The following is a 22,303-nucleotide window of genomic DNA, read 5'->3' as shown; positions in this document are numbered from 1 at the left end:
ATGCGCATAATATTCCCCGGTATCAGGATTGATAATTTTTTTTGTAAAAAGAAGATTATTAAAATATATAGACACTTTTTAGGTACTCTGTAAAGCATAAAATGCTACCTGGTGGTGATATTTAGATTACTCAGAATAAAATATTCAAATTAGAATATAATATAATAGAATATTGTAAATAGAATAGAACACTCTGAATAGAATATTCTAAATAAAATAGAATAGTCTAAATGGAATAGAATTTTCTTCAAATCAGAATATTTAGAAACAAATAAAATTCTCATTATTTCCTTGTGTCATTATCCAATTTTAATGAAATTTTATTTCATAGTTCTTCATACTAGCTATTCTCAAACGGTAAGTTTTACTATAAAATATCTATGCGACTTATGAAATACTTATTTTTTTAAAACAAATCTGCTAATGTTTCATTTTTAAATTTAGAACTACAATTATTAAGTTAATTCATCATTATTTTGTCCTTTAATCTTACTATTAAATTTTTATCTTGATATAACTGTTAGTGAACTTACTATGAATCAGAATACTTTTTTTCCAAAGCTCTTTACAAGTCAGTTTAGCAAAAGTCAACCATTGTCATATATTTTATCATCTTATATATGACATTCGAATAAAAAATGTAGCTTTGCTTTTGTTGATAGGATTAATTTTCAATTTAAAATCGTATTATCAATTGGAAATTTTTGAATATTGCAATTCATACAGAAATTCTAAGTTTCTAATTTAAAATACACAGTGATAGTGATTTAAATATTTAGTTATGTAATTCTCTAAGTCCTAAACTTATGAAAATAATCAACTTGAATGTCAAGGATTTGTGTTAGGCGTGCTGAACTAAAAATGAACTATTGATTATATTTACTTATGCATTCGAATTATTCATGAAACTAATTCAGTCTTATAATGATTGAAATTGAATTAGAGGTAAAATTTGTTATCTTCTTCTTCTGTCTGCACTACAGCCGTTTGTCGGCAGCGGCTGTCTCAAGCCACTCATTTTATCTCGATCTATCAGTCGCCTCTACTTTCCATCTTTTAATCCATTCACAAAAAATTGTTATGCGAAGGTAAAATAATAGTCTAACTGAACTAATATAGTTAAAAAAAATAAAAACTGCTAATGAAGAGTTATAACTGTTTAGTTTCTTAACTACGAAAAATTTTGGCTAAAAAAGTAATGCTTTACTTTCTGAATTTACTCACCAAATTATTATCTTGTCCAGCTCCAACCACATCTTCTAGAGTCACGTAAAATCTTAAGCTGTCATTTTCCTAAAGTGTTTAAAGTAATTACTTTTCAACTTCAAGTTAATTAAAGCATATACTTAGAAGAATTGTTCTAAAAATAATTGACTTAAATAATTGACATCATTTAGTACCATGAAAAATAATTTAACGATCAAAATATACTATTATTATATGCTGATATAAATGAAAATAACATAGAGATTGATTTTGCAAGCTTAAACTGTTGAATCTTATTAAATTAGTTGACTTGACTTGGAATATATAAAATCGAATATTCAAATTGTATTTTCCGACAAATTATTCGATGAATCAAAAAGTAGAAGCGGATCGGTTTTTTTATTAGTTGCGTGAATTTGAATTCTTCTATATTAGAAATTTTGGAATACGTTATTCAAATTTTTGCAATAACATTTGGATTTCTGTAACTTTAATACGGTGACAGGTTGAACCATATTGTCGTATGAATTAACATTCCATTTTTCTGCAACTTTAATACAGTGACAAGTTGAAACGTTTTGTCGTGCAAATTAATCTTCCTTAAAAGAAATAATGCCAAGAAACTGTAGTGGAAGGATGTATTTAATCATGAAAAAAATGTATTAGCTTCAAAAATTTATAAAGTGGAAAAAGTTGATATGATACAAACACTCAATTACAAGGTGAGGTTGGTTGTACATAATGTTTTATGCCAATTAATGTATTATGGCAATTAACGTTTTATGCCAATTATGTCAATTAATATGTTAAAAAAATATAATTAATACTGACAATGCCATCATTTTGACCAACCTTACTATTTTACCTTATCTTGAAGAATGCCGATACCCAGTTTTTCATCTTTACTTTATTTTCCATATTTTCATTGATAAACTTAGCTTTATTTTTGTTAATTCTGCTTTGTTTTACTTTTCAGAATGGGCGTCTTGATTTTTTAGCTCTCGAAACATGGCGATTTTTTCACCTTAATAATCTTTGAAGCTGAATAATTTTTTCTATCATCAAGTGTAATCTTTCCTGAATTTAATCACAAGATTCAATTAAACGGTGACATGTTCCAATGTAAAGATTTCAATGATTGTAGTGCATCCTCTTTAACATCTTCATGATTGTAACACCTTTATGATTTCAATTTTAAATCTTTATGATCAAACATTGTAGTATATTCTTTTACATTCGAATTATAGTGCAATAATTTAACGTTAAATATAAAATTATTCTTATTATGGAAAGTTGCGCGTGCTAATTTGCTAAAACTTAGACGTGTAAATCATTTGTAAATATAGTATTAATTCATGTTACCTCATAGTGCATATCATTAGATTTATCTGAAGTACTTCTAAAATAAGAATATTTTCCATAACTTCTTAATTTCAAAATTATTTTCTAGGTATAAGGTACTTTAGACAGTACTTACCTCTCTGTCAATGGGTTCAGCAACTGTAATTATTCCAGTTGTACTGTTTACACGAAACCTATCTGTCCCCTCAAGCCCGTATGTAATTGTAGAATTTTCTGGGTCAGAACCCAATAATTGGAAAAATACAGAACCTGAAAGAAGTAGTTTTTTTGATTGATAAAGCAATTAACTATATTTAGCAAATAATATTTCGTAAAGGTATTATTTACATCCATACTGCCTATAGAGCTTATTCTTCGATAAAACACTTCGAACGTTTTCAGTACCTTAACAAATGTTAAACTTATCAAAGTTTTTATTTATTTAAATAAGTTTTTCTTTTATTTAAAAAGACTATGACTAATACATCTCGGTTCTCCACTATGTCTCAAAAGAAAATTTTAAGTCTCATGAAACTTTTTGCCACCAATAAAATTTTAACTAAAAATAGCGATTATAATATTTTAACTGTATAAGCTTTACATGAGAGGGGAATTTATAATGAAGCTATAATAAATACGTATTTTTAAATTTTAAATATGCTTTTTTGTGTTTAAAACTAAATAAGTTTAGTTACAATAATACACTATTAAAGGAATGGAATAAAATAGAAATTTAAATTAGGCTTAAAATAAGCGTATTTAAACTAAGATGCAGAAATCTCATTATAAATAACGTAATTTTATAGTAATTTTGGCCTTTTGTTGTTGGTGCAAATTCTTGCAGAATTAAATTTTTTTTTATTGTTTCTTGAAATAAAATTTTTCTAAGAATTTTTTTTTTTTTGATAGATAAATTTTTCAGATTTAAAGTTTAGTTTTGTTCTTTCTTAAATTAAATTTCTCAAAGAAATTTTTTTAGATAGATAAACTTATTTATCATATTATAGTTGGTATCGAGTTCAATTAAAAACTTGTTAATGAAAAAGTCTGCAGAATTTTTAAACAATTTTAAGTATTAATGCAGTAGTTTGCTTAACGATGAACAGATCGAGATTTTTTTTAAAAGTACATTAAGGATATTTACTCCGGACATTGGATGTTTTCATCGAAGTTGAAAAATCAAAATAAGTAATACTCGGTAACTGGTTTATTGAAATTTTTATAAGAATGAAAGCGTATTTAATAGTAGCAACAAATATTTTATATCGGAATGTCATTTTAGTTGTAGAAAATTGATTGATAAACGTTTGGATAAACATTTACAATACATAAGTTTCAAGAAATTATTGCTTACCAATGGGGGTGTTTTCTTTAATAACAGCTAAATCAATGTTTCGAAGGAAAATAGGTGGACGATTGGCAACGGATAGGCCTAAAATAGAAACGTATAAATTTAAATTATAACAAGTCATACCTCTGGGGATACTGATCCAGGAGTCTCCTTGTCTTCTGAATTGGTTCAAAATTACAAGGCTACGGAGTTGAAAATTAATGGTCGTAAACCCAAAATTGGGTCGGTTGTTCAACGACAGTTATAAAATTATAAAATAAAATAAAATATGAATTGAAAGAGAATAATAAACGAAAATTTCGTAGGGATAAGATAATTATTAATAATAATAAAAATAAAAATTATAATTTTAAAATTCCAGCATTAGTTATCACAGTAATCTGATGCTGTATTAGGTACAAATTTTGTTTTCTGAATAATAGTGAAAGTTAACTTGAAGAATATATGTAAATTTAAGTTAACTTTTTCGTTGTATGCCTATAAACTCACCGTAATTTGCTTTATAGAATATTATTTGCTTGTTTAAATTTATTGACATTATTTTCATTATTCTCATGGTAAAAAACTTCGGATTAAATTACGATATAAAAAAAAAGGCACTTTTGGTATACCATCCGTAAAAACCATTTTACCGTAAAATATTATACTGTAATTTTTATAGAAATTATTCAATTAGATTGAGTCAGTGATTATACGGTAATAATTATTGTAAAAATTATGGTACATCAAATCCTTAAAATATTCCTGTCAAAATGAATTTTACGGTAAAAAGTACAGGCAGAACTTTTACAAAACAAGTAATAAAGTTAACATCATGACTGTAATGCACAACCAGTGAGCCACTAAAAATTGAGTGCCGGTTCTTTTTTCTGGAATATTTTACAGTGTGCGGAAAAAGGACTAATTATATATTTGAAACCCATTTATATTACTTTCAAAAAGAATCTAAATATACTTCGCATTTTTGCAATTACAGAATTATATTCATATTGACCTAAACACTGTATTTTGTAGTTTAAGTGGCTCACAGACCAAAAGTTCGTTGTGCATACCTGTTATAGTGTTCACTTTATTTGCTTATTTCATTTTATTATTTTATTTGATTTTATTATTTTACCCACTGTTCTTCCCTATATAGGTAGTGATGCCTTTTTAAAACAATTAAAGTAAAACTGAACTGATTTCAAAACTGGCAATAATTTTTTAATAAATTAGTGTATTTCAAAAATCAATATCAATAGACAAATAAATTTATCAATGGATTGCACTTGCTAACGAAAAAATTAAATGCCGTATTATTGAAATGCAAAATTAAAAATTACACCAGAAATGAAATCTATGCTATATTCAATATTATAGCCCATCCGTAGGGCAGGTCACATTGTAGGCTGCAGCCAAAATATAAGTTTTACTTTAAGTTTTCTAAAAAAAAAATACAAATATTTACTTTTCACACTAATCAAACGGGGGTGCAATTTACTGTGAGATTATTTTATCACTTGTTTATTAATGCTATTTCTGCACATATTTTAGTTTTTAGCTTTTAAAACAGGTTATTTAACGAAAAGATTGTATTTTATTGTTCGCAATATTTGTGTGTGTGTGAACAGCTATAAAATATATTAATTCCAAAAAAAAAAAAAAAAACTTCCTTTAATCAGAGTATAGCCTGTTCTTGAAAATCTAAATTCTATTTTGGTTATTTTTCTAAATTCTAAATTCTACTATTTTGGCTATTTTTATTTTCCAAAAAATGTATAAAAGTATTAAAAACTGATGTAGGTTTGATTGAAATTTACCTCTTATATAATTCCCAAGATTAATACTGTGTATGTCTAAAATTTAAACTATTTTGACCATGTTTATCAGTAAGGCTAGAGAATTATAAATTCGAATCTTGTCGAAACGAATTTCTGAGAGCAATATAATACAAAGTGCAAATGTTTTTGTTAAACCACTATTCAAAAGAAGAAATCTTTTTAATTTTGTAGACGAAAATTGCTGCTGTATTTAACGATGAAATCATAGGAGTTTCTTAACTTTTTTTACTTCTTAATCTTTGTATTTTCTTAAATCCTACGCTTTCAAAAAGTCATTCACCGTAAAGGATGATTCATTCAAATTTTTAGAGGATTTTAACGGATTGTCAAATGCATTCCTTCAAACGTATTTAATCCTATAAAACTTTTAATAATTCTTCTCGCCATATCGATTTTTTTCTTCAAATTCTGGAGGACAATGCCCTCTTATCCACAAACACCAATTTTTTTATATCTTATATAACATATGCTGTTTTTTTTCTTGATATCATATGGATGGCTAACTTTGCAACGAAACGTGAACGAAAATTCTGAAGAAGATAAATGACACTCAAATATTCCTTCGTACACTTAATATTTGCTCGTACACTTGGTAAAATTTACCGTGTTTCCGTCTCGTTGAGAACTACAAAAAGCTCACTAGTTTTTCCCGAAGCGCTTTGGTAATGATTTTGGCAAAATTAACAATATATAATTAACTGTTAGAGAATTTGATAATATGTGATATAATATGTGACAAAATTCGGTAAATGTGTTTAAAAGTGGTAATTTTATCATGATACCTTAGAGCATGACATAAAAACCATTCAGTCAAATTTGCTTTAAGATTTATGTATTTTTTACTAATTGTGTGATAGTAAGAACTTTGATTTTGAAGCCCGGAGTTTTTGATAAACCGTTTCTATATGAAGGGAATAAACTATCAAATGATTGGTTTAAATGCTATATATTTTAGTTATTGCTCCCAGAATTATAGTTTCTCTTACCATACATGCTTATTACCACTCAATACGGTAATTTTAAATTTTTTTTTTCTCAGTGTAAAAGTTTATTTGCCCAAAATATATTCAGATAAATAAAATTTGAAAGCTTTTTTTTGTGTCAAAAAATATAAAGCTTAAAAGTATAAGCAGCTGAAAAAGACCGCAATTTTACTTTAACTAACGAGAAGATTTATCTTACTTCTAGGATTTATGCAAGGTTAGGGATTTACGCATATGTTTTAAATACGATGATGAAAATCCAATGAATATATGTCTAGAACAACTCAGTAAACAGAAATCAATAACAACGTAATAGAAAAAAAAAAAAAAGAACAATAGCTCCACAAACATAGTATTGTTTCATCGTTAAATTTTATTTTCCTATTTTATGAATGTATTAAAGACGCACTAAAGCTTCTATTAGTGAAATATAGCGAAAATAAAGTAACTTTTATATTTATTAATTTTTTTTCCTTATAATTATAATTAATGAATAATTATATTATACATAAAACAACTCTTTCCTAAAACTTAGTACCATATTCTACCATATTGCCGTTGTCTTAAACCATAATAAGATGTACGTTTGCTACATATTTAATAAGGTGTCAAGTTGAACTATGTTTCGAATCAAGTTGAATTGTATCGCGTAATGAAGTTAAAGAGTGCTCTAAGAGGGTTCAACTTCGAACGATATGAAGGAAGAAGGAAGTCTCAACGATGATTCGATACACGACAAAATTTGTAACAATGTTTAACACAATTTATTTGAAAAAAAAAATAATTAAAGACATATCAAAGCTTCCATTAAAGAAATATAACAAAAATAAAGAAACTTTTTAGGGATTTATATTTATTAATTTTTCCCCCAATAATTATATTTAGTGAATAATTATATTACACATGCAGCTACATTTTCATAAAAAATAGTCTCGTATTCTAACTAAATAACGTTATCTTGAACCATAATAAAGTGCAAATTTGTTTTAATAAAGTGTCAAGTTTAACCATATTTCGATTCAAGTTGAATCAAAGTTTAAGAAGTCAAATGGTTCAACTTAGATCGATATGAAGGAAGTAGAAAGTCTCAACCATGGTTCGATGCACGTTAAAATTTGTAACAATGCATAACACAACTTATTGAAAAGGTAATATTTAAAAAAAAAACAGTTACATAAAGGATTAAGTTATATTTGAATTCAATAATGCTACATGTGACAGTCTTATAGTAAAATTAAGAGAAATTTCATGCTTTTTAATTATGTACAGTTACATATTTAGTCATCATTTATCGTTTTTAAAGAGAATCAACTCAAATAATGGCAATAAAATTCCCTATATAATTCTGATAACTAGTAATTGTTTTTTTCCACATAATTTTGCAAGATAATTCACTTTTTACAATAAACGAACCGTATCTTCTTTACAAAACCTCATTCCATTATTTTTTCCCTACAAAATTCATTTTAAAAAAAGGCAATATGATTAGAAAATTTCGATTACGTTACAAATTTGTGAGAAAAAGGAATAAGAATATTTATAAAGAAGGTTGTATTTACCTAAATAGCTAAATAGTACTAATGCTGAAAATATCATTTTAGTCTATGGTGCATGTGGTGACTGTTATGAGCTATACCTGAAAACAAGAAATTTCCTTAAAGACACTGAAAATAATAAAATGTGTTATAATGAATAAGATAATTAAAACAATAATGCTGGTAACAAAAGGAGGAAATTTAAGTAACTTTTTGATTCACAAAAAACAATATGATTCATTAAATAAACTATTCTATTTATTTTTGATTTCATTCGTTCAAATTGTAAAAATTGTATGGTAGAAAGGTGTCTAATATGCAATAATTTTCAAAGTTTTGAAACCGATGCGATAATTTTCAAACATTAAAAAGAAATAATAAGGAACAAAGAAAAGGAAAAAAAGAGATTATGTAAGTATTTTAATGGAACACTCGTAAGCAGTATGAAAATAGAGCATGCTGCTCTCATAAATAGTTTGAGGAGTAAGTTTAATACTTGAATTTTTTTTTCTTTAAATAATGTTAAAATTCTAGGAAATTACAAAGCATTTGTGCTACGCATTTTGGCTATGTTATTAATGCGTGTGTTTTTAAAAACATTTTTTATATTAGAGTCCATAATTTCTATTGAACTACATAATTAACTTTTTCTTAAGTTAAGATGTGTGCTGAAATTGGATTTAATAGATAGATAGAAAAAATAATTAACTCTTTTTGGAAAGTGTTTCGACTAATTTTTGCATTTTTAAGAACTAAGTTGCATACTACTTATGCACACTATTAGAAAAGGTCATGAAGTTCTGCGTTTTTTTTCCACAAAATTTCATTTTAAGCGAACCTAAATTAATTTCATTTAAATTAATGTTTTTTAAAATATCCTTTTTATTCTTTATTATTTTCATCACTGAAAGGTTAAAAATATGTCATTAAATACCCTAAGAAGGAAAAATACCTCATTAAGCTATTCTAATCGGCTGACATACAAGTATTGAATTCAGAAGGTTGATGTGAAACTTTGGAGACAATTATTAACAATTTCTCCTTTCTGTTCGATATTTTTTTCTTCTCTTTTCAGTAATATTTCGCCTTCTTTTCAGTAGGATAATTTTAACATAAATTTTGCTTAGAGCATACTTGAAACAATTTTGAGCAGCAAAAATATTGTTAATCATTTTATAAAGCATACAAGACATGATTATTCAATCATTTATAAATGATTATTCAATCATTTATACACTGACAGTAAAGAATCGGCAGAACTACCAGAATACGGTAAAATTTGCCGTGTCATTGGCTCTATAAAACATCAAAAAGCTTAAGCAATAATTTTTGCTGAAGCACTTTCATAATAATTTTGGTAAAACTTACAGTTAAAATATGGTATTTAAATATGTGATAAGATTTGAAAAATATGGTAAAATAAAGTAATATTATCATAATACATTACTGCATGGCGTAAAAACCATTTATTTGGTTTAATTTACTTTTCAATATTTTTTGTTGTTGCTAAGTGTGGGTTAATAGGAGCTGTAATTTTGATAGCCAGAATTTCAGGTTAACCATTAGCATATGAATGTAAAAATTGCCAATTCAATAGTTTAAATACCGAATATTTTGTTTTTATTAACCAAAATCGTTATGATGTTTCTTTATTTATCTTTTTTTTCTTAATTTTTTTACCCGAAACGTTATTACTATACAGTATGGTATTTTTATAAGAATTTTTTTCGTCGTATGACACATCACGTTTAAAATGTCTTTCAAAGTCACATAGAAATCATTAATAAACTTTCACTTTTGCATAGATAATGACATTAATAAGCATTGAATAAGTAATTCAATGATAAATGAAAATGCCTTTTTAAAACTTGATGAACACATGATTACTAAAATTAATTTTGCAACACTGACAGTAATGCTGCAAAATTGTATTTTTACCAGATATTACACTGCTTTAAAATAAAAAAAAAGAAACTGCACGCATGAATGTTAAAAACGTAGTTTAAAAGAAAAGTATTTCTGCATCTATACAAGTTTAGAAGCATTTTTATAATTTGCAAGACAGAAATAAAAGATATGCTCTCTTTTGAAAATTTTATGTTTTTTTGATGACAGGCATTTGTTTTACTTAGCGGTTTGTTTCAGTTTTTTTTTATCTGCGATTTAGTCCAACTACAAACCTTGAACCAGAAAACGTGAGTAATCCTTGAAACCAGTATGAAGAGAAAATGTTATTAAGGGTAAAATTCCGAAACTAAAATGAATGAATTCTTAAAGTTTATATTTTTTTTAAAAGAAGGAAATAATTGTTTTAAATTATAACGGTAAATGTCACTAGAAGCTCATGATTAAAAATGCTTTTAAAAATGTAGTGACTAATTGATTTTTTGCCGTTGTACTATTTAAAAAATTTAGAAAATCTGCTCCCCCATACTTTAAATTTTTTTCAAGTTTTGGAAAATTAATTTTCTAAGTTTTGATGTAACTGAATATGCTTTAAGTTTAGCTTAGTTTAGAATATGCTTTAATATTGTTTTTTTTTTTTCATGTAAAAATGTGTTTGGAGTATGAATAGATGCCCATATAAAGCTAAGCACAGGCAGTTCAAGGGGTTAAAATTCGTCGTAAGACATTTGGGTTTCTACTTCCGATTTATTTTTTAGCCTAATCTAGAAAAAAGCAGCCATCCAATATTATGCTATTACAAACAAATTTAAAAACTCCACTATCAGGCTATGATGCTATCCAAAAAATAACAAACGGTGATATTTTACACAAATATAGCGAAAAAACGGATAAAACTCAAAACATGGCAAACTTTACGGTTTTTCTATGTTTAGTAATTTCCTCAAATTTCTTTACGATTCACGACCTTTCAGAATTTGAAAATTACAGAAAATTTTTATGAAGGGTAAAATTACTCTTAAATTTAAACACAAGTCACAGCAATAAAACTTCCTAGAATACCAAGCCTGTTCACTCATTGCCTCGTAAACATAACATAAGGGGAGGGACACACCGGAAGTTTTCTACATTTCTTCCGGTTTTAAAAAGCTTCTTATTGTTTACATTCAATCATCCATCCATAGCTTTCTGTTGTCCCATTGCCATCGACTGTCAAATCTCACTAAATGTGTTCCTGCGCTAAAAGATCTCCATTTATGATTAATAATTGAAAACCTTATTGGATGAAAATTCTAATATAAGTGACGTTGATAATCAGAAATTAAAATTATGATTTTTTGCTCTTGTTTCTTAACTGCAAGCTTTCTCCAAATGATAGTCATCCTAAAGCTATTCGTAGACTGCTTATTACCATGTGGACTTGGGATGCTTCTTTAATTCTAAAAATATCAAAAGATTGCCATTTGGTATCTTCAAGTACTAAGATCAGCGAAATTTTAATACTTTACAATACAAATTAATGTTTTACACATAATGAAGACTAAAATAAGATCTGTCTCCGAGAAATTCCAATTTTTCAAAATTTTATTTAGAACCTCTCTTCAATTATAATCACACGGAATTTGATCTGATACTTTGTGAAAAAGTCATGTAAATTTTTTTAATTTTATTTCTAGCAAATAAAAAAGGTGAGCAATAAAAATTAAAAAGTCAAGCACCAGTTTATGTCTGTGAAAAATGTGAAACTGTCAATGATAGCTCTTTGCGCTACTGTCTCTATTGTTTTCGGTTGCCTGAATTAATGCATTGTTTTATATCGTTTAACAAAGGCAATTTATTCTTAAGGAAAGGTTTAAGTCTTCCGTTTTCACTGTTGCCTATTCAGTGCAAAGAGGGCATTCCTTTCTTATTTCCAGAAGAATTTTAGAACTGGTCTCATTATGTGGTGAACTATAAATCTTTAAACTGCCTTCAAAAAGGTAATTTAATTTTTTTAAGGAAAAAAAACAGTATTTATTTTTGCACTCACACACAATTTCACTGAACGTAAAGAAATCCTTAGTTTTTTAATAAAAAGTAAATAAAGATTATTTTAATTAGTTAATGTATAACGCATGTATTATGCTGAGTGACTGCATGGTATCTGTAATGATATATCTGACGGTGTGGAATGTATAATGTGTGTGTTATTATGTGTTATGTATGTATGGTATGTATAATGTTATCAATTACAAACTGACTTTTCTCTGATTATCTTTCTTTTTACATTACATGATGCTTTTAAAATACAGTAATTGCTATTTTAAAAAGCTAGGAAGCTTTTAATTGGCTTTCTGTGTTTTTTCTTCTTTTTTTGTATGAAACAAAGTTTCAAATCGCACTTTTATTTATATGTTTTTTGTATGTTAAAAATTTTTTTTAAGTTAATTTCTTCACAGACACTTATCCTTTATAACCAATAGTTAACATCCTCTGACAATATCCCCCAATACAAATTTATCAAAAGACTGTTAAAAATTATTCAGTTGACGAAACACTGAAAAATAGAAGTAGTTACGTACCAATAAATATATAGGATGACGTTACAGTTACGGATAAGAAATTAATCCTCTTACGTAAAATATGTATAATCCTTATATTGACTCTAAAATAGGCTTTTAAAATAGTATTTATGTAAAGTATCAATAAAATAAAAAATAAAATTATTTTTAGCTAGTTTCATAAAGATCTGTATCGTAACATAGTACAGAGAGCAAAATAAAAAAAACTGACCACCCTGAATAACTTTTGATCTAATGGTAGTATCTTTACGTTCTAGAACTCACTCTTAATGATTCGTGGGTGTAACCTCAAATATGCTAATTAATTAGTACAGACTATATCTTAAGTTACGGAATCAGACACAAAAACGTACTTTCTCTGAATAACATACCTTTTTTTCGACGAATTTGGATATCTCACCTCTAAAATATAAGGAGTAGTCGCAGTCTTAGTTCGTTTAGTTTGGTCAGGAGATCAGAATAAATGTTAACTTTCGATATCCTTCTGATATGATGAAAGAAATTTTCAGTTTTAAACAAATAATAGGATCAAAAACTCGAAGACCAATCGTTTTTTATGAAAAGAATCGAAACATACAGTATCTATAGATTGGAATTTCATAATCTATTGTACTGAAAAGTTTTTTTTTAAAAGTAATTAAGGCATATACTTTTTAACTTATTGATTTTTATTTTAAAGGCGTTTTATACTTGAATCTAAATATGTAAAGAAAAAAAATAATTAGTAAATTTTTAATCATGTTGCAAGTTTGAATCATATAGTACAGTGATACATCACTTAAAATTTATGTCCATAGCTTTTATATTTTTTATTAAATGAAAATGTTTTACTGAAATTTTTTTTTTTGCTTGTTGTTCATTATTTATGATAAAATGATAAAGTGTCAAATTTAAATAATTTATAACATATTTGTTTAAATTTTAATTTTTAAATTAAAACGTAAAAGAGTAATTAATTAATATATTAGCAAATAACTTTTTTCAACAAATAGTAATCAAATTTCAATTTCTGGAAATGCTTGTTTAGTTTTAATAACAACAAACGCATAACCTACAAAAAGTTTAGTGCAAATTTAATATTTTTAGCGATATTGAGGTGTAAAGATTTTTGTTCATTTCACGGAAATAATTAAATGCTAAAATTAAGTTTAAAAAAAAATCTGGATATATTTTTTTAAAAATAATAATATGATATATAAAATTTTTAATAATATAGGATTTTTAGATAATTATGATTTATATTATAATAAAAAAATAATAATTTTTGTAATTTATAGAAAGTATTTTAGTAATAAAGTATTTAGAAAGTATTTTAGAATCAAAGTATTTTACATATTTAACCTTGTCATTTAAGGGTTTCAATGCATTCTGCTTTTTAATTATTATTCAAAAAAAAAAAATTTGAAATTTGGAAATTAGCAAAGTTTAAGCTAGCAAAGTTTCTTTTAAATGACTCCAAAATAGCTTAAATGAAGACAAATCATTCTCATAAATGCTTAAAAAAAATTTTCATGGTGGGTAAACTATGTTATAATTTAAATAAGTGATTTATTTTTGTCATTTAATGGAAACACATTTGATATTATTAAATAAAAATATTATTAATGACTTTATTACAATTGACATTGACATTATTTAATGAAAACATATTTGACACAGTCAAATTATGTTATTATTTAAATAGTTAATTTTTTTCCCTCATTTAATGGAAACTATTTGGGTATTATTTTTACAAAAATGGAATTGTTTATATATTTTTCTGATTCAATGAAAATATAGTTTCGAATCTTCCTCAAAATAAATGTATATACAGTTCTTCAAAACAGATGAAGTTTATAACATTTATTTATTTTTCTTTAAATGCAAACCTATTTTCATCTAATAAGAGAAATTTATAAATAACTTTACATTATATTAAGCTTAACTACAGTCATACAAACTAACTATATCGTCATTTGTTTTGAACTTTCCTAAAAATAATGAATACATATTAATTTTAGGTTGCACACGGTTTATGTACTAAGCCTTGCAGTGATTTCTTAAAAATATCTAAACATTCATAATCTTTTACTCTTTACGAACAAAAATTGGGATTATTTATTAAAAGACATTGAAGCAACGAACCAAAACATTACTTTTGTTTCACCAGTTTTGTTAAAAGCAAACGCCCAAAAATAGATCTATACTCACCCACTTATCGGGATTTTCTCAGTTTTTTATTCTGAATAATAAACAGCAAACTATCTTAAATAATTAGTATCATAATGATATCACAAACTATTAATCCAAATGTTGTGGCTAGGTTTCAACTACCATTGAAAGACCAGTATTGGTTTTAGTGTATATTGTTCTAAAATGACAACAACAGGTTCATCTTCTTTCAAGAACAAACACACCTGAAGGCGGTATTCTTGAGATCTCACAAAGACGTGGCCTCTTCCGACTACGGCATGAAAGAAACTGTAGAACCGGTTTTTCGAAGTTCCTCCATTCTTTCGGTTATGGCTTACCTGTTGGCCTGTTTTTAAGGTGAGGGTAGGGATAGGAAAGAAGGGGGGAAGAATACTCGGGACTAAAGGGTCCTGACAGATGCTTTTTATAAATATTTGACGAGCAACTACTCCGTTAGATTAAGTCGTAAAATTTTGTTTAATAGAACAGTTTTAATTATTGTGCTCAATTTTTTTAAAATTTACTTTTTAAAATGGTGAAATACCAGATTAATATAATCTATATACTGTTCTTCCTTGCTAAAACCATACTTTCCATATTAAGGCTACTGTGCCCTCTCCAGAAAAAAAATGGAAAAGTAATACCAGGTCAAAAAACATAATCATAAATAGAAAAAGGCAATCAGACATAATGAGTTTTAATGTGCCAGATTTCGTACCGTTAAATATGGTCTGCACCTTATTAATTAATAAATTTAAGGTATATTTTTCAGTTCTCGGACCAGTTGTTGTTGACGTATGCCATTAAGGCAGAGGGGTTGCCATTGTTCTTGTTCTCCATTAGTGCCATCTATGGCCAAGAATTCGACTTCTGCCACACCCATACGCCACACCGTCTATAGGGTGAACCCATTCATACATCCATTCATCCTGAATCAGAGAACGATCAATCTCCAATTCAGTACCCCCAGAGGTTTTGATTTGTTATGAGAACATGGAGGCCTGTCTGGTATCGAACCCACGAACTCTTGAACATGGGCCTAATGCCCTACCAACCTGGCTATCCTAGCCATAGGATCATATTTTATACTGGTCCGAGAGGGCCAGGATAGCCTGGTTGGTAGGGCACTGGGCCCATGTCCAAGAGGTCGTGGGTTCGATCCCTGCCGGCCGAAGACTCCCCGTGTAGTAAATGGTAACTGATGCATGTTAAATCTGTCGAGTAGCATAGTCCTCTATGTTCTCATAACCAATCAATACCTCTGGGGGTACTGATCCAGGAGTTTCCTTGTCTTCTGGATTGGTTCAAAATTACAAGACTACGGAGTTGAACATTAGTAGTCGTAAGCCCAAAATTGGGTCGGCTGTTCAACGACGGTTATAAATATGATCCTCTTTAAAACAAGTCAATGAAAAAATTCCATTTTTTAAATGTTTCTGAACAAAAAATTTAGTTAAAAGTTCGAAAATCGGGCTTCGTCATTTATTCACAATCGTACTAATTTAGCTTCATGTTGAATGACGTCATCTTAGAGCCTCGGGTTTACCCGCAATGCAATCTGATATTCAGACACACGCACACACACACATGCACAAATTCTTTATTCTATTATAAGTATAGATTAATTTTTTAATGGTCGAAATTATTTTGAATTGTAAGGTTTACGATTTTTATATTATATTAAAGAATCCAATTTTACATGGCAAAATACAAAATTTGAGTGAAATCGGTCGAATAATTCCTGAGAAAATCAAATTTTAACTATATGACTTTTTAAAAGTTTGATTTCTTTGGATTTATTCGACCACTTTAGCTCAAATTTCATATCTTGTCATGCAAAATTAGACTCTATATAATGATTTAAAAAAAAAATTATATACTTAACAATTTGAAATGTTTTCTTGCATTATTAAATAGAATAATAAAAAAATAATAAATATCTCCTAAAAGTTATTTTTTGCATGACATTATCGGTGGATTAACAAATTTTGTAATTGTGTGCAAAATTTTTTCAATTTGCTTAAAAAGTTCTTGAGATATGGCGAAATAGGAAAAACGTAAAACTAGCATTACGGGGTCAAAACTTTGGATCGTTTTGACCCCAGTGTTAGGTACTCCTGACTTAACACTGGCGACGATATTTTCCAGATTGCGGGTACCTCCTATATTTTGGGGGTCTAAAATCTGAACTAATAAAAAAAATAATAATAAATAAATAAATAAATAAATAAATAAATAAATAAATAAATAAAAAGGTTTATTTATTACGAAAAAGTACGTTTTTGAATCTGATTTCGCAACATAAAATATCGACTGCACTAATTAATTAGCACATTTAAGGTCACCTCTTCGAACCATTCAGATCGGATTCTAAAACGTTAAGATCAAATGGAATAACAAAAGCTATTTATGGTGGCTAGTTCCTTTTTTTTTTTTTTTTTTTTTTTTTTTTTTTTTTTTTTTTTTTTCTTGCGCACTGTAATATTTTTCAAGTATAACAGAAATAAGCAGTAATTATAAAATTTTTGAGATGAGGGCGTTTTTGTGAAAAGTATTGTGCATATTAAGTTATCGTTTTTTTTTAAAATTTTTTGAGAAAAAGGGTCTCTCCTGGTATCGAAATATATTTGCGCAACGGAAAACTTTATTTATGGGGAGATAAATAGCTTTAATTTGTGCTACACTTTAAAAAGATGACGCACTGAAATTCTTTTTCTAAAATATCTCTAAAAAATATTTTTTTTAAAGAAAATGTGTTTTATTTTGCAGTGGTAAAAAGGAAAAGTATTACTGAAAGTATTTACACCACTTAGAGCTTTCTAATATTTTTAGATATATAATTCTCATTCGTGTCACTAATTAAAATTAGAGCCCCTGAATAGAGCAGTATAGGAGCCTTAATTAAAATGGATCCCTATACTTTGTTTCTGAATTGTAAATTTTAATGACAGTAACAGTAAAAAATAAACATGTTTTTTTCTTCTTCCTATAAGCAGCGATCAAAAATGTGAGCGAAAAATTATCAATTACGAAATATCTTAAATGCTCACCGGATCTTTTAATTTTTTTTGTGAAAAATAATTCTTATTTACTTCGCTCCTTCAAAAAAAATATGTCCCACTTAACTCCTGATTTGAAAAGTTGCCTAAAATATCAGTAAAAAAATGAAATAGTAAATTTTTTTTTTTAATAACCGTCGTTGAACAGCAGAACCAATTTTTGGGTTTACGACTACTAATATTCAACTCCGTAGCCTTGTCATTTTGAATCCAATCCAGAAGACAAGGACACTCCTGGATCAAGTACTGTGAGAAATTTGCCTTCGTGGAGGACTTTTTGATGGAACTAACCCGCATTTACGTTACATGGAGAGGAAGACCACGAGAGCATCCCAAGGTTAGCCTAATGACAATGGGACTCTAACCCATGATCCGTTTACCACTGAGGATATTTCACGTCAGCACTGTATACGGTGTAAGCCGGATGCGGCATCCGTATCGACCAGCCATCACCGGGATCGAACCCCGGTTCTCCTCATTGGAAGGCGAACGCTCTGTCCCCTGAGCCATTGCAGCTCAAAGAGTTCATTTGTAAAAAAGTGCCCGAATATGTAATTATAGAAGGGACAATTCCCTTCTCTTTTTATTTCCTCTTGTTCACTTTTTAAAATTTATTAAAAAGTGAAAGTATTATTACTAAAAAATTTATTAAATCTTTAAATATAGTGCTGTTTAGTTAACTTTGCATCTGAGACGTACAGTGCATAATAAATAAATAAACCAAACACTTTAATAATATATCGATAGGCTTTCGAATAACTTTCGATGTAATGATTGGATTTTCACGTACTAGAACTTAATCTTAATGGTTCATGAGAGTGAGCTCTATTATACTACTTAGTAGAAAAAATATTTTAAGTTAAGAAATCATTCATAAAACCACACTTTCTCTGAATAAGCATGCCTTTTTTACCCGATGGATTACGATTTCCAACTCCCTAAAAATATTGGAGGCAGCAATTTAGAAAATATGGTAACAATAGTATGGTCAGGAGAGCTATCCAAAGTTTGGACCCTTTAATGTCATTTTTACCTTTTGCTTATTTTCTCCACTAAAAAATTTCCTCGAAGAAATTTCCATACCTCGAGAAAATTTAAAGGGAAAATTTTTGAACACACTTATAAATATCGTTTATCCAAAGGTTATCCCATGCAAAATATAAATTTTAATTACTATTTAATATTTTTTATTACTTTGTTTATTAATAGTCAAAAACATTTTGAATTTTCAAGTACACAAATTTTTATGTCATTTAACAATGCTATTTTGTATGACAAAATACAAAATTTGAACGAAATCTATTGAGTTGTTCCTGAGAAATTGAATTTTAATTATCTAACCTTTTTAAAATTTGATTTTCCGGAAACTGTTCGGCTGGTTTCCTATAAATTTCGTATTTTGCCTTATTAAATTACAGTCTTTTAAATGATGTAGAAATTTGTATACATTGAATTTCAATTTTTTCCGACTATTATTGAACAAAATAATAAATAGTAAGAAATAATTATCAAAATAATTTTTTGTGTGAAATAATCTTTGGCTAAATCAAATTTAAAATAGTGTGCAAAAATGTCTTAATTTGCTTAAAAAGTTCTCGAGGTATGACAAAGTGCGCAAAAAGTAAAATTAACATTAAAGGGTCCTCACTTACGATCATTCTGCTGATCCAGCTATAGTGGGACAATATTTTCCAGATTTTGGATACCTCCTATATTTTGGGGGTAAGGACTTCATATTCCTAGAATCAGAAAAAAATCAGAGTTTATTTATTCAGAGAAAGTACATTTTTGTGCTTGACTTCGTTACTCAAAATATCGTCTGCACTGAAGAATTAGCATATTTGAGGTCACCCCTTCGGACCATTAAAATCGAGTCCTTGAAAATGAAAATCCGATCAATTGATCAAACAATATTTAGGGTATTTCTTTTACTTTTTGCGCATTGTACGTTCTTTAAACAGTACTATTCAAAAATCAGCATATTCTTTTATGAAACATTTTCCGAATATGGGGTAATACAATGGACAATTACGTAAAAGAATTAATAAAAATAAATGTAATCCTGAAAACGTCAATTTTTTGAGATTTTTCTAAAAATAGCAATAAAAAGAAGATTATATTTTTAAAGTGTTTTTTTTTTTTTTTTAGTGTGTGCAATAAAAGGAATAAAGCGTATAATATTTTGGAATAAACAATTTTTCTTCGTATTCTAGAGAATGGCATTGTAAACTTCGCTTCTGAGATATAAATATTTATAAAAGTATTTACCAGAACTTACTACCATTATCAAATATTTTTAAGACCCATAATAACCCTCTAATACCATGGAACGAAGTTTTTTTTTTCTTCTTGTATTAGACATATGTAAATTACACTAATTATTTACTAAAAAAACAATAAAAATGTATCTATTTTTAATAATATTATATATATATATATATATATATCATTTAAAAATAAAATAGTTAGTCTATTGATTTTAGATGAACATTAATTTCAAAAATGTGTGTCGAAAGAAAAAGTGTTACGTCAAAAGAAATATTTACTCGGAATTTAAATTGTTAAATCTTACATATTGGAACCTAATCAAATTGAAAAATTCAAAACAGTAAACAAGCATGATTCATTTAAAATTTTTTTAAAAGTAATTTAGTGCTGCCATCTATAAAAGGAAATAAAAACTACGAAATGCTTCTCTGAAGAAGTTCTGGTGCTGCTCTCTATCGTATTTACAGAAAGACAAAATGTGATGGAACTTATAACGGTACAAGGTACATTTTAAAATTAATTTCCTAAGTTAGCCGGAGCGATATTTTTGAACAATAAAATTTTTTTAAAAGTGTTTCAATATTTCAGATGGTGTTGTTCAGCTGAAATTCTTCATAAATTGCAAAATAATATGGAGTTTTATGGGATTCGGGGCTACATTTTTACTCTCTCTCTCTCTCTCTCTCTCTCTCTCTCTCTCTCTCTCTCTCTCTCTCTCTCTCTCTCTCTCTCTCTCTCTCTCTCTCTCTCTCTCTCTCTCTCTCTCTCTCTCTCCTCTCTCTCTCTCTCTCTCTCTCTCTCTCTCTCTCCTCTCTCTCTCTCTCTCTCTCTCTCTCTCTCTCTCTCTCTCTCTCTCTCTCCCCTCGGGACCTCGTCACTTGCTGTTACGATTTCGCTGAAATATAAAAAACAAGTGCAAAACAAATGTCTTCAATGTTATATTTACGGTGGGGTAAGAAGCAAACTTACCTCCTCGTGGTATATCACGGAATATTTATGACCGTAGACTAGGAAAGAAGCACCACGATTTCGTAGGCCACGTGAGGTTTTTGGACATTGTATAAATTATCATTTCTGAAACAACACTGAGGAACAGTTAGTGGTAAAAATGTTATTTTTGCAATGTGTAGCTTTTGACTACATTACTCGTAAACATTCAATTACCATGATTTCATTTATGAGTTAAAATCTTAGATATGAATGCGTATGTATTAAAAAAAAAAACCCTTCAAGATGAGCACATGGTTTTCAAAGAATTCTTGTTTCTAAGTTCAGAAAAGAGTAAAGTTTGTTAGCATTAAAAGACCTAATCTGTCATCAGATTAAAAGCCATTTTACTCAAAAATGTTAAATGTCATGCTCTATGGAAACTGCCTATGTAAAATCACAGTTAATGAGAAAGGGTGTTTTTCATGCTTTATGAACATGCAGCATAATAATGACTTGGAAATATTTTGTTTTTTGTTTTTTCAAAATAAAAGATTAAAAAAGAATTGGAAATTGACAATGTTTGATGATATTTTTGAAATTATCGTGTTTTTTTCATTTTTGATTCATATTATTTCTGTTTCGAAAGCTATTAAAATGCGTGTGTTTTACTAATTTAATATTTAATTTGCATCTTTAATCAAGCGTAAAATGTCACATTACTCTTCATTAAAATGATTCTTAGAATTAAAGTCATTAGACGACTTTGGAAACAATGGAAAATAACTAAGCTTTCTGATTTAAGATTTCATCTGAGTTCATCGCTTTAAAAGCGATGAACTTAAAAATGATGGTATGACATTTTCACAAAATAATGTACTTGATTTTATTTTTATTAATTTTTTCAGTTAGTTAGATGGACTATCCAGTTTTGCAAAACAGCTCAAAACTTTAAGAATAGGAATATTTTGGTATGTGCATTTTTTCCCATTTTTTTTCCATTTTTTTCCCCCATTTTTTTCTTATCTGCTCATCATACTGCGTCCCCCCAATAGAACGATCCATAATATTAAAAAAATTTCGACTTGAAATCTGTTTTTCTTTGCTCATTTTGAAGCAAAAGTAAATAAATAAGAAAATAAAAAATAATAAATAAAATTGAACGAAAATTTTTA

The 22,303-nt window shown here is 27.8% G+C and overlaps 1 protein-coding gene across 1 annotated transcript in view; it reads right to left on the bottom strand.

Annotated features, from left to right (window-relative positions):
* Cad87A (cadherin 87A) overlaps positions 1 to 15,166 on the bottom strand; it is a 70,693-nt gene extending 55,527 nt beyond the window's left edge. Inside the window, exons 1-5 of the mRNA XM_087166039.1 lie at positions 14,893 to 15,166; positions 8,261 to 8,337; positions 3,902 to 3,979; positions 2,684 to 2,817; positions 1,225 to 1,293 (exon numbers count right to left, since the gene is read on the bottom strand). Coding sequence (XP_087022165.1) covers positions 1,225 to 1,293; positions 2,684 to 2,817; positions 3,902 to 3,979; positions 8,261 to 8,297 — 318 coding nt within the window. The 5' untranslated portion in view covers positions 8,298 to 8,337; positions 14,893 to 15,166. The remainder of the gene's footprint in view (positions 1 to 1,224; positions 1,294 to 2,683; positions 2,818 to 3,901; positions 3,980 to 8,260; positions 8,338 to 14,892) is intronic.
* Positions 15,167 to 22,303: the final 7,137 nt, after the last annotated feature.

Source organism: Parasteatoda tepidariorum, chromosome 6 (genome assembly GCF_982258835.1).
Source record: "Parasteatoda tepidariorum strain Cologne lab strain chromosome 6, Ptep-v5.0, whole genome shotgun sequence".
NCBI classification, from domain to species: Eukaryota; Metazoa; Arthropoda; class Arachnida; order Araneae; family Theridiidae; genus Parasteatoda; species Parasteatoda tepidariorum.
This window is presented reverse-complemented; position numbering and strand designations above follow the sequence as displayed.